At 35.5% G+C, this 14,470-nt stretch overlaps 1 protein-coding gene across 1 annotated transcript; it reads left to right on the top strand.

Moving 5' to 3' along the window:
* The first annotated feature begins 3,794 nt into the window (after nt 1–3,794).
* On the top strand, nt 3,795–11,229 carry LOC104214465 (digalactosyldiacylglycerol synthase 2, chloroplastic-like). The gene is made up of 5 exons (XM_009764125.2): nt 3,795–3,927; nt 5,327–5,696; nt 6,922–7,185; nt 7,976–8,325; nt 10,453–11,229. The coding sequence occupies exons 2-5, from the start codon at nt 5,415–5,417 to the stop codon at nt 10,940–10,942; spliced, it is 1,386 nt and encodes a 461-aa protein (XP_009762427.1). The 5' UTR covers nt 3,795–3,927; nt 5,327–5,414; the 3' UTR covers nt 10,943–11,229.
* The last annotated feature ends 3,241 nt before the right edge of the window (nt 11,230–14,470 follow it).

The following is a 14,470-nucleotide window of genomic DNA, read 5'->3' as shown; positions in this document are numbered from 1 at the left end:
TAAATTAATCAATTTTGTCCATCCGAAAACAAATCCAGCACCTCAGCGGGCCACAGTACAACTTTGTTTTTTGCGCTGGTACTAGCGTGGATGTAGGACACCGGGTAAATAAAACCAACTAACCAACCGAATGCTTATATGCTCATTGTCACAAAATATTTTTTAGTCGCATTTACATCAAATCAAATAATTTAATATAATAATTTTATTTTATTATAATTAAATAATAAATATCTGTATAAAAATACATATTTTTCATTCATAGATTTGATATAAATATTAAAGGTGGATAAATTTATACTTTCTTTGGCAGAGGCGGAGTGAGAGTTTGAAGTTTACGAGTTCAACATTTTATTTCCTTTAAGTTACCGCGTTTTAAATTAACAATTTCTACTTATTCAATGAATTTCATTAGACAAATATAGAATAAGGACCAAAGTTATTGGATTCCACCGAACCCGTAACCCCATGTCTCTTCGGCCCCCTTCTCTTCGTTATTTGTCTCTTTCTTTCTCAACGGAAATAAAACTAGAGAAATATACATGGCACGTCACTTTTTAAAAAATATTTAAGAAAATGTTAGCAATCTTTATTTATTACATAAAGGAAAGATTTTTTTACATTTTAATTACCATGGCAAAAGGCACAAATCATGGGATCTTTGCAATTTCACATTCTCTCTCATCGTTAAAAGAAATCAGATGCACTCTCGCTTCATAGTATCTCCTTCCAGCATCTTCTTTTCTCCAATCACTCAATCTATCAAAATATTTGGAATTTTGCCATGGTACCATAATATGGATTTTCGGAATTCGCCCAAATTGTTCAGAAAAATCACGAAATTTTGCTCAATCATTCCAAAAATTCACAAAGATTTCACAAATAGTGTAACGTTTTTATCAGTACACTCTAATTTCATTATATATTCTAAGATTGTACCTTGTATGTCAATTTAACTTCCAGTCATGCTTCTCGACGCAATGATTTTTTCCCTCAGCATTATTTCATACTTTGTGCTAAGCGTTGTATCAGTTGCCAGTGTTGCGTTTCTGTTTGTATTATTCCAAGCCCCAACCAGCTTCATCAAGTAGTCAAGCATATCGTAGATAGGTAGATCCCTCGCTGCCTTATTCGCAGAATTCATGGATTCCACAATATTTGAGGTCATCACCATGGACCTGTTAACGATTGAATGCGCTACCGACCACCTATCATATCCAATGTTGAATAAGTACGGTTTAACTCTCCCATCAATATTACATATTTCTGACATGTATTGGTTGAATTCCTCATTTGTGTATGCTTTAACCATAGCAAAAAATAAGGGCCTTATTTTCTTTTGGCTTTTCTTGAACCTCAACTTTATGTTGTTCCATAGATGGAATATGCATACACAGTGAGGCACTTCTGGATACACAACTGACGTTGCCTTCAAAATGCTTTTATTCCTGTCAAATACGATGCACATTCCTTCCCTTATACCATATGTTTCTCACAAATTCTGGAAGAACCACTCCTATGATGCATCATTCTTCGAATTAACCACAACATACACGAGCGGGAATATTTTACCTTATTGAACATAGCAAAAATTAACTTTGTTTAAAACTTAAATTATACAACATATCAAACAAAGCAGATTTGTTGTAAAGGTATGCCGATATGATACATTATACATGATATATAATAAAAAGATACATGTTATACTAAATGTAAAGCTGCTATAGCATCAAAATAGTCGGATAATTTATACACGTTACACATGAAATGTATTATACATGAAATAATTTCCATTATGATTATTATATTCAATGAATGTTTACTTCAACTCACCTGTAGCATCTTGGGTGCAAGCCGTTATAGGTCCCTCTGTGTGTTGATTTTAGAAAGCTACCATCGACAACAACATTAGGCATGCAGTACTCTCACCCTTTAATTGATGAGTAGAGTGTTACATATACATACAAGAAGCACTCGTCATCTGATCTTTCTAACCTTGTCACTGACCCAGGATTTGTATGCATTAACATATACAAAAACCTCGGCAGCTTATTATACGAATCGCTTGGTTTACCTCTCAACAGTTCAAACGATTTTTCCCTCGACCTCCATGCTTTCATATAGTTCAAATCAACTTCATAATCCCTCTTGAGGCCACGTTTTATTTCTGCTGGAGTATACTCCAACTTTGGATCATCTAACTTGTTCATTATCAAACTTCCAACGAGATTAGAGGTAGCCTGCCGCTGTGAAGATAATCTGGAATTATTTCCACGTGTGTGAACTTTCTTAAACTTTCTCACCTTGAATATATTCGAGGTGTTTAGGCTTGATGCCTTAAGATTCCATGAGCATTGATCATCCACACATACAAGATAATACCTACAGTATAAATACATTAGTTACTTTTTTGGTTTCAAATACAAAAATTAAATTAGTAACTTGGTTAAAAACTCGAATTATATATACTGGCACATATAAATCATACATATACCATTCCATATATATTTCGTGCATATGCTCTAAACCATCAATTTAATCTTTTTACCCAAATATTATACTAAATTTATACCATTTAACAGTAGTATATGGGAATATACCATTGCTAGATACTAAATTTACAAGACATGAAGTACACTTTCTACAATTAGCTATATACACGTATCTTCAGCCGGCCATATGTAGATAATGAGTGAAATTTATATAAGATTATTCGATAACTTTACATTTACCTTGTTTTATTTGAACGATCAACCTTGAACTGGAACTTCTCTCGGATTGCAAGATGTTTCATAGCATTTTGCAGTACATCCTTATTTTTGTACAACTGCCCTTCATTAACCTCTTGATGTGTACTGATGCCGATTATACACTCTTCAACGATATGCATAACATCATTGTCCTCTCTATTTCCGGAATTATTCCATTCAACCGGTTCCATATTAATGTCAACCATTGGTAAATTCTGAAAATGACTGGAGTTTGCCTTGTTAACAACAGGAATCGAGCATGTAGCGTCATTACCCTGCCCTTTAAACGTTATACACAATGGATAATCCGTGAAAGATAACTTTTTGCTTTTCAACTCCAAGTACAAGCCCAAACTCCTTTCGTCGTATAATTTCATGGGTGGAAAATACTCTTTCACGGAATATTGAATATCCATCATATCAGTATTTGCGTCGACTCCAAGTATCTTTGATATCTCCGAACGAATCGATTTAAAATCCCAATCCATACTGATCAATACCCCATCGACGCTAAAATTCTTAAACTTGTGTTGCATATCCCATTCACCGCTATGTTGAACCAAAATTGTGATTCTGTTATCCATGGCAGAAGAAGTATATGAGATTTTTCAGTTGTTTGCTACCTATTCGTTGCTGCTCATCTGTTTAAGTAATACTATAGGGCTTATGGAATGCGGCAGTTACAAATAATAAGATTTGCTGACAATAATGACTAATTATCTTAATTAAGTAGTAGTAGGTAACTGAAATGCGTGATTGAAGTTACCATGTTTAAAGAGTTTTGGCTAGGAATATAAATATTTGCTTGCCTGATGTGTAAAAGACATAATGCTGCTATATGTGCGGAAATTTTCCTACAATTTTGCCTAGTTATGCTTTTTGCTAACTTCCCTTTCATTTCCTTCATCACTCCACGTGCCAAGCGCGTGCGTCATTATTTCCTTAATTTGTTAAAAAATTTATTTAGTATTCGTACAACTATTGCCACTTCCTTTATTCCTCCTATTTATTCGCATCTTTTCAGCTGATCCTACCTCTTAAATCAGTATTATTGTCTCTCCTTTTCATTGTATACATCTTAATTTATTCATTTCCCCACCTCCCACCTCTAATTGTTCTTGAACAAAATTTTCCTGACCTGCAGAATTCTTCAACCTTGGTGTTGGAGAAAATTAAGGTAATTTTCTAAAAAAACATGTTCAAGATTTTCATGGATATCTTTTGTTGTGGTGTTTTCAGCTTACCAACAACTTATAATGCAATAATATGATGTGGGTTGTGTCTGTTTTCTTCTGTTCTATTCCCTGCCCCTTTCGTTCATATTGGTTCAAGTTTATACATATATATGCGTGTAATTTTTGGTTATCATTTTATCTAGAAATATTTAATCGTTTGACTAGGTTGATGTCCGGCCATCTTGTGTGCACCTCCACTATTTCACCTTGCACATGTTGCTTCCAGCTAGCACATGTACCGGGTAACTCTGCCGGCCAAGGGTTAGGCAGAATCAGATGAAATCACCTAGTGTTTTTTGCACGCACCTCGACTATTTTCTTTGTAGAAAAGAGAGAATTTAGCTTCTTTAAATGAGGTTTTGTATATATTGACTTTGTTTTTGGTATTATGAAACATTTCTAACTGAAGGTTTAAACGTTCTTTCAAAAATTTTATGGTATGAATTATTTTGCTTTTTTTCAATATGGCAAGTGCTAGCTCTGCATTTTATCTTTGGAGAAAAGAGAGGATTTGGTTTCTTTTAATGGGTGTTAGTGTATGCTGGCTTTATCTTGCTCACAATGACACATTTCTATCTGAAGTTTTGCACTTTCTTTAGTTCTTTTTAACTATGAATCTTACCTTTTTTTCCCTTCAATATGGCAAGTACAAACAAGTATTGTTAGGATTTGAGATGTTTCTTGTTGAAGCAATGTGTTTGAGATTGCGTTGTGTATCAGAAAACTTTACACTTACTAGGAAGGTAGAAATGGAAGTATAGAGGTTTTAGTTTTGTGCTCTTAGTCAGAGGGGATGGAGTGTTTATGCAATGAGTTCAACTGAGCCATTATTTTCAACATGGAATATAGATATACATGTGAAAACTCACTAAATCTTCAACAACGATTAAATTCTGAATCCACAATTTCAAAAGCACAATAAGTTCAATGCTAAGAATTTAGAGGCTAAACTCATCAAATTTAAATTCTTGATCCGCCTCTGCTCGTAGATCATTTCACCTAAAATATGCAGTAGTTTGAATAACTAAGGTGAAACTAACTATTTTCCTAAAATTGGAGCATAAGTCAGTGGTGATAGAACAACTACTGCTTGGTACAAAGTATATATGATTTGAATCTCTTTTGTACCACGTTTCTTTTGCACCATCTTCTTTTTTATGCTTAAGAAATCATCATTCATAATGTTTTTAAGTCTTTGGCATTTGATATAGATCTTATAGCGTACTTCTTCTTTTCAAAAACTTCTCTATTTATTTCGATATCTTCCAAATATCCTTTATTTACAACATGTATGAGTCCTTATGTATTTGATAAAGTACTGATTAGTATCTTTAAATTCAGCTGTGCAGGTCAGTCGTATGAAATTTCCCTTTCCTGACTCTAAGTGGCATGTGAAGAAGCCAGAAATAATCTGACTCTACCTCAATAAATGGATAAAAAACATCACATTGCCATATATACTACTGCAAGCATTCCTTGGCTAACTGGAACTTCCGTCAATCCTCTCTTTCGTGCTGCATATCTTGCGAAAGATGGTGCGCAAAAGGTTACCTTGGTGGTTCCTTGGCTGCCATTGAAAGATCAGGAACATGTGTTTCCGAACGGTATCAAATTTAGTTCACACTTGGAGCAAGAAAAGTGTGTCCATCAGTGGGTGGAAGAGAGGACTGGTTTTGCATCAAATTTTAGCATACGTTTTTACCCTGGAAAGGTAAATCCAGATTTATTTCAACTTATCGAAAAAAAAAACATTTACGGTCATACCTCTCTATAACAGCATCGCTATATAACAAGGAACAACCATTCACTATAAAAGCCAAGTTTTATGGAACCAATCTCTATAACTAACACTTCACTATAACAACCAAAACAATTTGGAACGAATGAGGCTGTTATAGAGAGGTTTGGCTGTAGTTTTTTATTTTCTAAAGTCTGAAATATGATTGAGAATGAATCTAGCTTATAATACCAAAAACACCGAGCTCTTAGAATATGTCGATTAATTTCCAAACGGACTTCAGCTTGTGACATATATAGGTATATTTGTGTGTCCGTATCATACAATGTAGTACTGGGAATTACTGAATTTATTCAATGATAATTGCACTGATGTTTAATTTGGCATATTTGTAGAGGTCAACCAAATTATTTAACATGCCACTTTTTCTTTCTTCTGTTCTACCGTTTACTCTTTTTCTTCCCCTCATCCCTAGCAGATTTAGATTGGGAGTGAGGAAGCGGCTTTAAAAGCGTTTAACATGTCATATTTTTCCTTCTGGAAATTTTAAGTTTCTCTAAGAATTACAATTTGCCCCCAGTTAGTTCTTAGAAAACATCCTAGTGTTTCCTTGCCTTTGAAAGTTGCACACAAACTGCAAGCTTCTGATCTTCAATTGTTTCTCTTTCGAGTACTTAGGGGAATGGAGAAATTGAAGTTTTGTAACTTGATGATTTTTTCCTTTTTAAAATTTGTTTTGTATTTTTTCCAGTTTTCTTTTAATTTTTGTAATTTAATGATGTCTGTAGTATGAGAATAGTTAATTTAGACTGCTGCAAGAAAATTTGAGTTCCCTTTTGTGCATATTTCTGGAATAGGTAAAGAGGGGCTTTTTAGCTTTAAAATCATTTGGTTCTTGAGTCTTGACAATATCCATCGTGATAATTTTGTTGTTATCTCAACTGACTGTCTGTTGCATTTGGTATTCACTTTGTATAGCAACAAATCATTATGTTATCTCTTCCAACCTCCTGCTTTTATTTTCTTCTAAAATTAGTGCTATTTCATCAATAATAATGTTTTGATATGAAATCATGGAAGATCATTTCATATTGCAAATTATTCTATTCAATCTGTTTTCATTTATCTGTATTTGTACTTTTGCAATGATAATTTCTGGCAAACTTGTTGAGGAAAAACTGGGATTTCTGCACTGCAGTTTTCTCTGGAAAAAAGGAGCATTCTTGCTTTAGGGGACATCACAGTAATCATTCCAGATGATGAAGCAGATGTTGCAGTCCTTGAGGAGCCCGAGCATCTTACATGGTTTCATCACGGAAAGAGATGGAAAAAGAAATTTCGTTTGGTTGTAGGAATTGTTCACACCAATTACCTGGAATATGTAAGGAGAGAAAGGAATGCCGTGCAGGCATTTTTCTTAAAACAGATAAATAGCTGGGTTGTCGATATTTATTGTCACAAGGTATGAATCTAGTTCATTTTAGTTATCTCATTTGTTGGTTATGATGATCTAGATTTCGTGTGGGGAGGGGGGGGGGGAAGGCAGTAACTGGTATGAATTGGTTTTAGCTAATTTAGGTGAAATGTAACTCTTTGAGATCACTTTAATGTGGGATTATTTATGTTCTTTCTTTTGGTTAACTACCTTGAGTTTCAGATACCACTTTGGAGTTCTGAGCAAACTTCCTTTATCTAGGAAAGGAGTTCTTAAGGTAAAGAAACAGAGTTCTTAACCTAGAGAGAGTTCAAAAAGCCTCTGCTTTAATTTGTCATTTGCACAGGGCAACATGGTAATGCCTTGTTTTCGCTTGAAATATGATCACATCCAGAAATAGGCCACTTAACTGCTAGAAATGCTGGTTAAGTTGAAGGCCACCAAACAACTGTCATCTTCTTTAAAGTTCCTCAGATAGGCCACTAGAACAAAGGAAAAGCAGCACATACATTGTTCCTAATATTAATACGTAAAATTGGTCATTGTCATCCATCTATCTGCATCTTAGCGTTTTGCTTTTATGCAGCCTACATGTAGTGGTATTGAGAAATTAATGCTCTTCTACCAGTATATGGTATAGGATGGTGGCAAACATATTGGTTTTACCTTGATGGATAAATTCAAACTCTTTTACGAATCTGAAATTACTTTTGTGAGACTTAATGGCCTTACTTATGGTTATAACTATGTATCATAATTTTATCGTACTTGATGTGGAATGGCTCAAATAGTTATAATTACTTGCTCTAAATGGCAGGTCATCAGGTTATCTGCTGCCACCCAGGATCTCCCAAGATCTCTGGTCTGTAATGTGCATGGAGTCAATCCAAAATTCCTTCAGATTGGGATGAAAACAAGAGAAAAACAGCAAAAGGATAACCAAGCTTTCAGCAAAGGTGTCTACTACATTGGAAAAATGTTGTGGAGTAAAGGATACAAGGAGCTACTTAGACTCTTACGTGATCATCAAAAGGAACTTACTGGATTGGAGATCAATTTACACGGTAGTGGTGAGGATTCTGCTCAAATTGAGGCAGCTTTTAAGAAGTTGGAATTGGCAGTTAAGGTACATCCTGCACGTGACCATGCAGATCCTTTATTTCACGAGTAAGTGCCTCCAAAAGCTAACAACTACTATCAAGCTTTTTCTTCACTCTTGTTATATATCTAGGGGTTCCGGGGGGTGATTTCCCAACTTACGGGTGTGCATCTACTGTATCTACTTAAACATCTTTCTTTTTCACTTATTCTTTTGGTGTAACGGGAGGAACCATTACGTATCGATGATCGAAACGACTTGATTAATAGATGTTTTTGAGCCACTCAGTCACTTTGTAAATACTTTTGACACTGTTGGTATGTTAGTAATGATATAAAATTGATTTATATAATAAAAAATTTACTCTATCCGTTTCAATTTAGATGAGGTAGTTTGATTCGGTACGGAGTTTAAGAAAAAAAAAAAAGATAACTTTTGAAACTTGTGATCTTAAAAGCTTAAGGGGTAAAAGCTTTATGGGGTCATGACATTTGTGTGGTTATAAAAACTTCTCATTAAGGGTAAAATGAAGAGTTTAAAGTTGAATTATTTCCAAATTTAGAAATGTGTCATTTATTTTGGAATAGACTAAAAAGGAAAGTACCTCATCTAATTTGAGACAGAGGGAGTAATAAACAAGGAAGGAGGAGATAATGATCTTTCTATGTGGACTTATCATACCTATTAGGAGCTTTAGACGTGGCTGTGGCTATGCTTTCCCAGTATCTTATCATCCTTAATGCCTCTGCTTTATGTTTTCAACACGTAAAAAGAATTAGTCTATACATAATTTTTGAGATACCTGAGATGTGTGTGTGTGTGTGTATATATATATCTTAGTACTTTTTGATTCTTCGGTTATTTTTTCACTATAACAATTTAAGAAATTTGGCAGTTACAGTGGTGTCCTCTTGCACCACCCAATCCCAACTCTCATCAGACATTGTTAACACTCTTGAAAAAATAACACAAGTTGAAGGCAAGTGAATAGAACAAGTTTCAAAAACTTGAGCTTTCTTTAAAGCTGTTTTCCTTGTGTTCTATGAAAAAAAAGTCCGTCACTTAGGACAGATGGAATCAGGTTATGGATCTATTCAAGTTAGTCGATTGATCCCTTAATTCTTCTTTCGTCTCCGGACACCTTCGATAGATTTAATTGGAATGAGGATGAGGAATGACCTCTGTGGTTTGACTGTTCGGATTCCAATCGTCTTGTATAAGCGAACAACAAAACTATTGAATCACGGGCAACTTTTGCTGCTACTTTTGATTGTATTCTGAGATGCTTCTTGTCGATTGTTGGAATGGTAGGATCTCCGTTCAGAAAGCTGAAGCCCCAAAAGTCTATAAGGCATTGTAAATGACTTCTTCCTCCTCCTTAATACTCTCTGATATGGGTCGTGACCCCACAACTGGCAAGGAGTTGACTTAACATCTCTGCTATTGGCAGAATTTCACCCTGCATAGATGCTTTTTCACTGCAGATAATTGTGTTGGATGAACTGTGACCTCGTGACGATCATGTCGTATGACGCAACAGCTGCTTCATCAGCTTATGAGCTAACAGGTCGTTACCCAGGAAATTCTGAAGAAGGAAGAAGGTTGGGGACTGGTTTGAGGGTTGATGTGAAAGTATTGGGACAACAAATTTATCCTGGTTTTTGGCTTCTTTTGTGTAATAGGGTTGATGGAACAACACCGCTGCACTGTTAAATTGACAAAAGCATAACAGAAGGTGCAACATTCATCGACTTGAAAACATTGCAATTTAACCACAGGGGATAACTTGTGGGAACTCGGAATAACTTCTAGAACGCAGTACGTCTTAAGCTACACGAACGTATAAATGGTGGAAGCTGCAGAATAGCTAACACCATAAGTAGACCCATGAAACTTCCCAATTTAAATCACTTTCACTTTTAGGATGCAGAGGATTACCAAAGTGCCTCCTACTATCCTCAGTGTGCATAGTAGCAAGTAGGGAACCTAACGAATTCTTGTTCCTACTGCATCAATTCTTGTTCTTTCTTTACATGTTCTATGTACCTTGGCAATTTGAGTTACTTTTAGCACATAATTAAAGTTTGCTGAATGAAGCGTTGGAGACAGTGTATTTATGTACCTTGACTGTAGGTATTGTATTTCATTCTCATATCATCAATAAATGACAATTCGTTTTGTTGTTTTGACTTCAGCTATAAAGTGCTTCTTAATCCAAGCACCACGGATGTAGTTTGTACAACCACAGCTGAAGCACTAGCGATGGGTAAAATAGTTGTATGCACCAACCATCCGTCAAACGAATTCTTTATGCAGTTCCCAAATTGCAGAACATATGATGACAGTGAAGGGTTTGTTAAAGCGACACTTAAGGCATTGTCTGACGAGCCTGCTCCACTGGCTGATAAACAAAGGCATGAACTTTCTTGGGAAGCAGCAACCGAGCGATTTCTGGAAGTAGCACAGCTGGACGTCACGCCAGTAAGGAAACAATCAAAGACTACTTCAAAGTCTTTTCTATCGACATCCTTAAGTTTAAAGAAAAAACTTGAGGATGCATCAGCGGGGGTACATTTTGTGGGGACTGGATTTCTGAGTTCACAACCGGATGAAGAGCAATGTAAGGAGCTGGGATTGTCTATTCCTTCAAAGAAAAAGGGATTTTCTTCTGGAAGATGGATCTGAGGCGCATACTCTGCAGGCTGTGTTCTCTATTAATACTGTTAACATCTCTACTTTTTGACAGCCAACAATATTTGAGTTTCTTTCTGTTGACAATCATGGAATTTTGCTGTTCTATTGCAAGGATGGGTTTTTATTTGTTTGGTTGTTGTTGTACAGACTCTTTTGGCTCCCAAATGAGCTTTGTTTTTTAGAAAGGACAAATCAACTCCTTGTATATAGGATGTAACTTATATCCACTGACAGTGTAATGAAGACTTTACATTAATCAGTGCAATTTATTGGTCCAATCATGCATAGTTAAGGATGTTATTTATTGTTCCCCCTGTGTGACAATGTATTTGAACGTTCTTTTGTCCCAGAACTGCAAATTCACGAGAGCATAGTAGGGGTGGGAGTCGGTCGGTCCGATTTTGCAGAAGTTTGCAGAAGTTCGGTTTGGTTTATTTGATTTTCGGTTTTCGACTTATGATTTTAATAATCAAAATCGAACCGTAATAATTTCGGTTCAATTCAGTTTATTCATGTTTGGTTCGATTTTAATCGCTTCGGTTTCGATTTTCAAGCCATGACAAAAATTGTAACCAAACAAATGATATGTTAATTGACAATACAGGGATTACATTATCTGCGTTAATATGTAATACTTCTGGTATCGAAGATTGTGCAGGCTGTGTCTCTCCTTTAAAACTTAGTTTTGATGTAATATTGTTGGATGAGAATTTGTCATAAATGCATTATTAGTTAATTACTCCCGAAGCTCTTGCCTTTTTTGCTTTGTTGCAACTGACAATACTTCTTATATTAGTTAAAACTATCTAATTTGCTTGGAGTCTTGGACTGCACACCACTAAAAAGTACTCACTATCAGTAAACTTACACCGAAAACCGAACCCTTAAAATCAATAACCGAACCGAGCACCGAACTTTTTAAATATATAAACCGTAAACCGACAGAATAAACCGGAAAATCGAGATTGAATAAATCGAAATTTCGATTCGGACGGTTTTATCGGTATTATGCCCAACCCTAAGAGCGTGTCAGCATTGCGTCTATCTCTTTTTTTTTGTTTTCTTATTTGAATTTTGTAGTATAACTTGTGAATTAAACAAGCCAACAAGCCCTAAATTATAATGCGTTAGGAGTTTGTCGTTTGTAGTAACTGAATGTTCTTGAAGCTATATAATTGTTACTCTCAAACGCACACGCAAGTATACATGGTCGTACAAGTAATAAAATGATAAGTCGAGTGTCGAACCCACAGAGACTTATATCAACTACCCACTAATTCACCAATATTGTTATTCAGTCAAGCTAAATTCGAGTTCAAGATTGTGATTATACTAAACTATAATTCTGAGTATTAACTAAATTATCAAGCAGTAAATGATTGTTAAGTATTGAATAGAGACAAATATTCTAGGATTTTGATCGATTCACCAATCCTATTGTGTTCTAGTTAACTCTCCCTCTCACACAATTCATTCATGATTGCTAATTAATCGATAATTGCTCTCATAACCTTCTCCCGAAGTACTACTCGCCTATTCAAAATAGATTAACGCCGATATTCCTGTGAAATCAATCTATTATGAACGCATTAAGATTACGATATTTAATAAAGCACGGTGACTAGGTATATTCCTATCCTAATCACAAATTCGCCCCCCTAAGGGTTAAGATCATGCTCTCTTCAATTTTTGTCTAATCTAAACATGGCTTTCCCAAGCATAGCACATATAGTAAATAGAACCTAACTGTTAGCCAGACAATTAAGCAATTAATCACAGAATTGAAGAAACAACCATATATTAATGAATTGATATCAACTTTAAGTCAACATTAAAAAACAATATTTATGGCTAAATCACAACCCCAGAACAGTGGGTTTAGCCACTCCTGATATTAGAAAATAATTTTATAAGTTTGGATAATTGAAAATACTAAGAAAAGATGAAGAAATCTGAGATGTTCTTGCTCCTCGATGTTTCTTGTGTGTATTCTCTCTCCAAAGTGGCATCCCTAGGTCTCAGCTGTGTCAAAAGTCCTCAAAATAGTATTTTTATATGTATTTATACCAAGTAGGGTCGAGCCTAGACGAATCACCCTTTCCTACGCGAAATAGGACTCTGGCTCTGTAAAATTTGTACAGGCGCGCCGCACGCTACGCTGCAGTGTGCGGTGTGCTTGTGGGGAAGTTCAGAGAGCTGATTCTGACAGACGACAGAAGAATTCCAAAGGCGTGGCGCACGCTGCGCCGCACTGTGCGGTGCGACAGTGTAATTTTCTCAGATTGAAATTATTTCATCCTCTTTTGACATCGAAACTTGGTACACGACCTCCGAACAAGATCCCGACTTAATGTATTGGGTTTTTACTCAGACTTCAAAGCTCTAAATCACTTGAATTCATTCCATAACGCCTACATAGATCGGAATCACTCCTACAAGGCATAAAATACACAATTAGTGAAGAACACTAGCGATTAAAGATCAAACTCAATTAAAGTGCAGTAAATTAGAGTGTAATAAGCGACTAAAATACGCAATTATAGCCTATCATCAACACCCCACACTTAAACCATTACTCGTCCTCAAGCAACCAAACTACATTTATATAGACACGACCTTTTTAAACAATTCTCCTAACTCATCACACCAAGAATATTTAAAATAGACTAAGCACAAGAGTGTAGCATCTTCACCTCAAGATTTGACTCACAAGTACCACGCATTATTCACAACTCACCCACTTACTCTAACATAGAGGCCACTGAAATTACCTTTCCTTCATGAATCAAGTGCCCTCACACAACAAAAGAGAGTAGTTCCACATACAATACAAATTAAGAACAATTAGGAACTCAAGATAGAAAGAATTCACTCACTCTCAGAAATAACATTCATATGCCACAAAAGATGCACCATAGGGTTGTCCGTAGTGTATTACTCTACTAATCGAGCTCATTCGGTCTAGGATCAAGTAGGACTTTTTTTGGTTGTAATGTAGGCTGCAGATACATTTAGATATAATAGTGACTACACCTCCCTAAGCACTTTAATACATACACTTTAATATTGAAAACCCCACACTTATGTCAAACCAGAACTCCACCTTCACATCAATATATATTAACTCCCCACTTCTTTAAACACAATTACATCAAGAGTCACCACTATCAAAGAATATTTTTCAAAGCAATACAACTATTTTTTTCTCTTTTCAAGTGGCTCTTACTTTTTTGTCAAAACACTTCACCTTTCTCCTTATTTCATTAGTTCCACTCAAAAGCCATACCAACCACCCCACACTTTAACTTTTACAAAGTTCATAGCAATTCAAGTACTCATGAGAGGTGAAAAGGTTCAAATAGATGGTTAATTCAAACAAGTGGGTAAGGTTTGTAATGTGGTTGCCAAAGAAACAGGATTACAGGCTAAATGGGTTAACTATGATACATAACAATTAGGCAGGTAAAATATATGTATGGCTCAACAAAGAAATGCCTATATCGCTTCCAAGACTGAACA

Source organism: Nicotiana sylvestris, chromosome 8, assembly GCF_000393655.2.
Source record: "Nicotiana sylvestris chromosome 8, ASM39365v2, whole genome shotgun sequence".
Lineage (NCBI taxonomy): Eukaryota > Viridiplantae > Streptophyta > Magnoliopsida > Solanales > Solanaceae > Nicotiana > Nicotiana sylvestris.
This window is presented reverse-complemented; position numbering and strand designations above follow the sequence as displayed.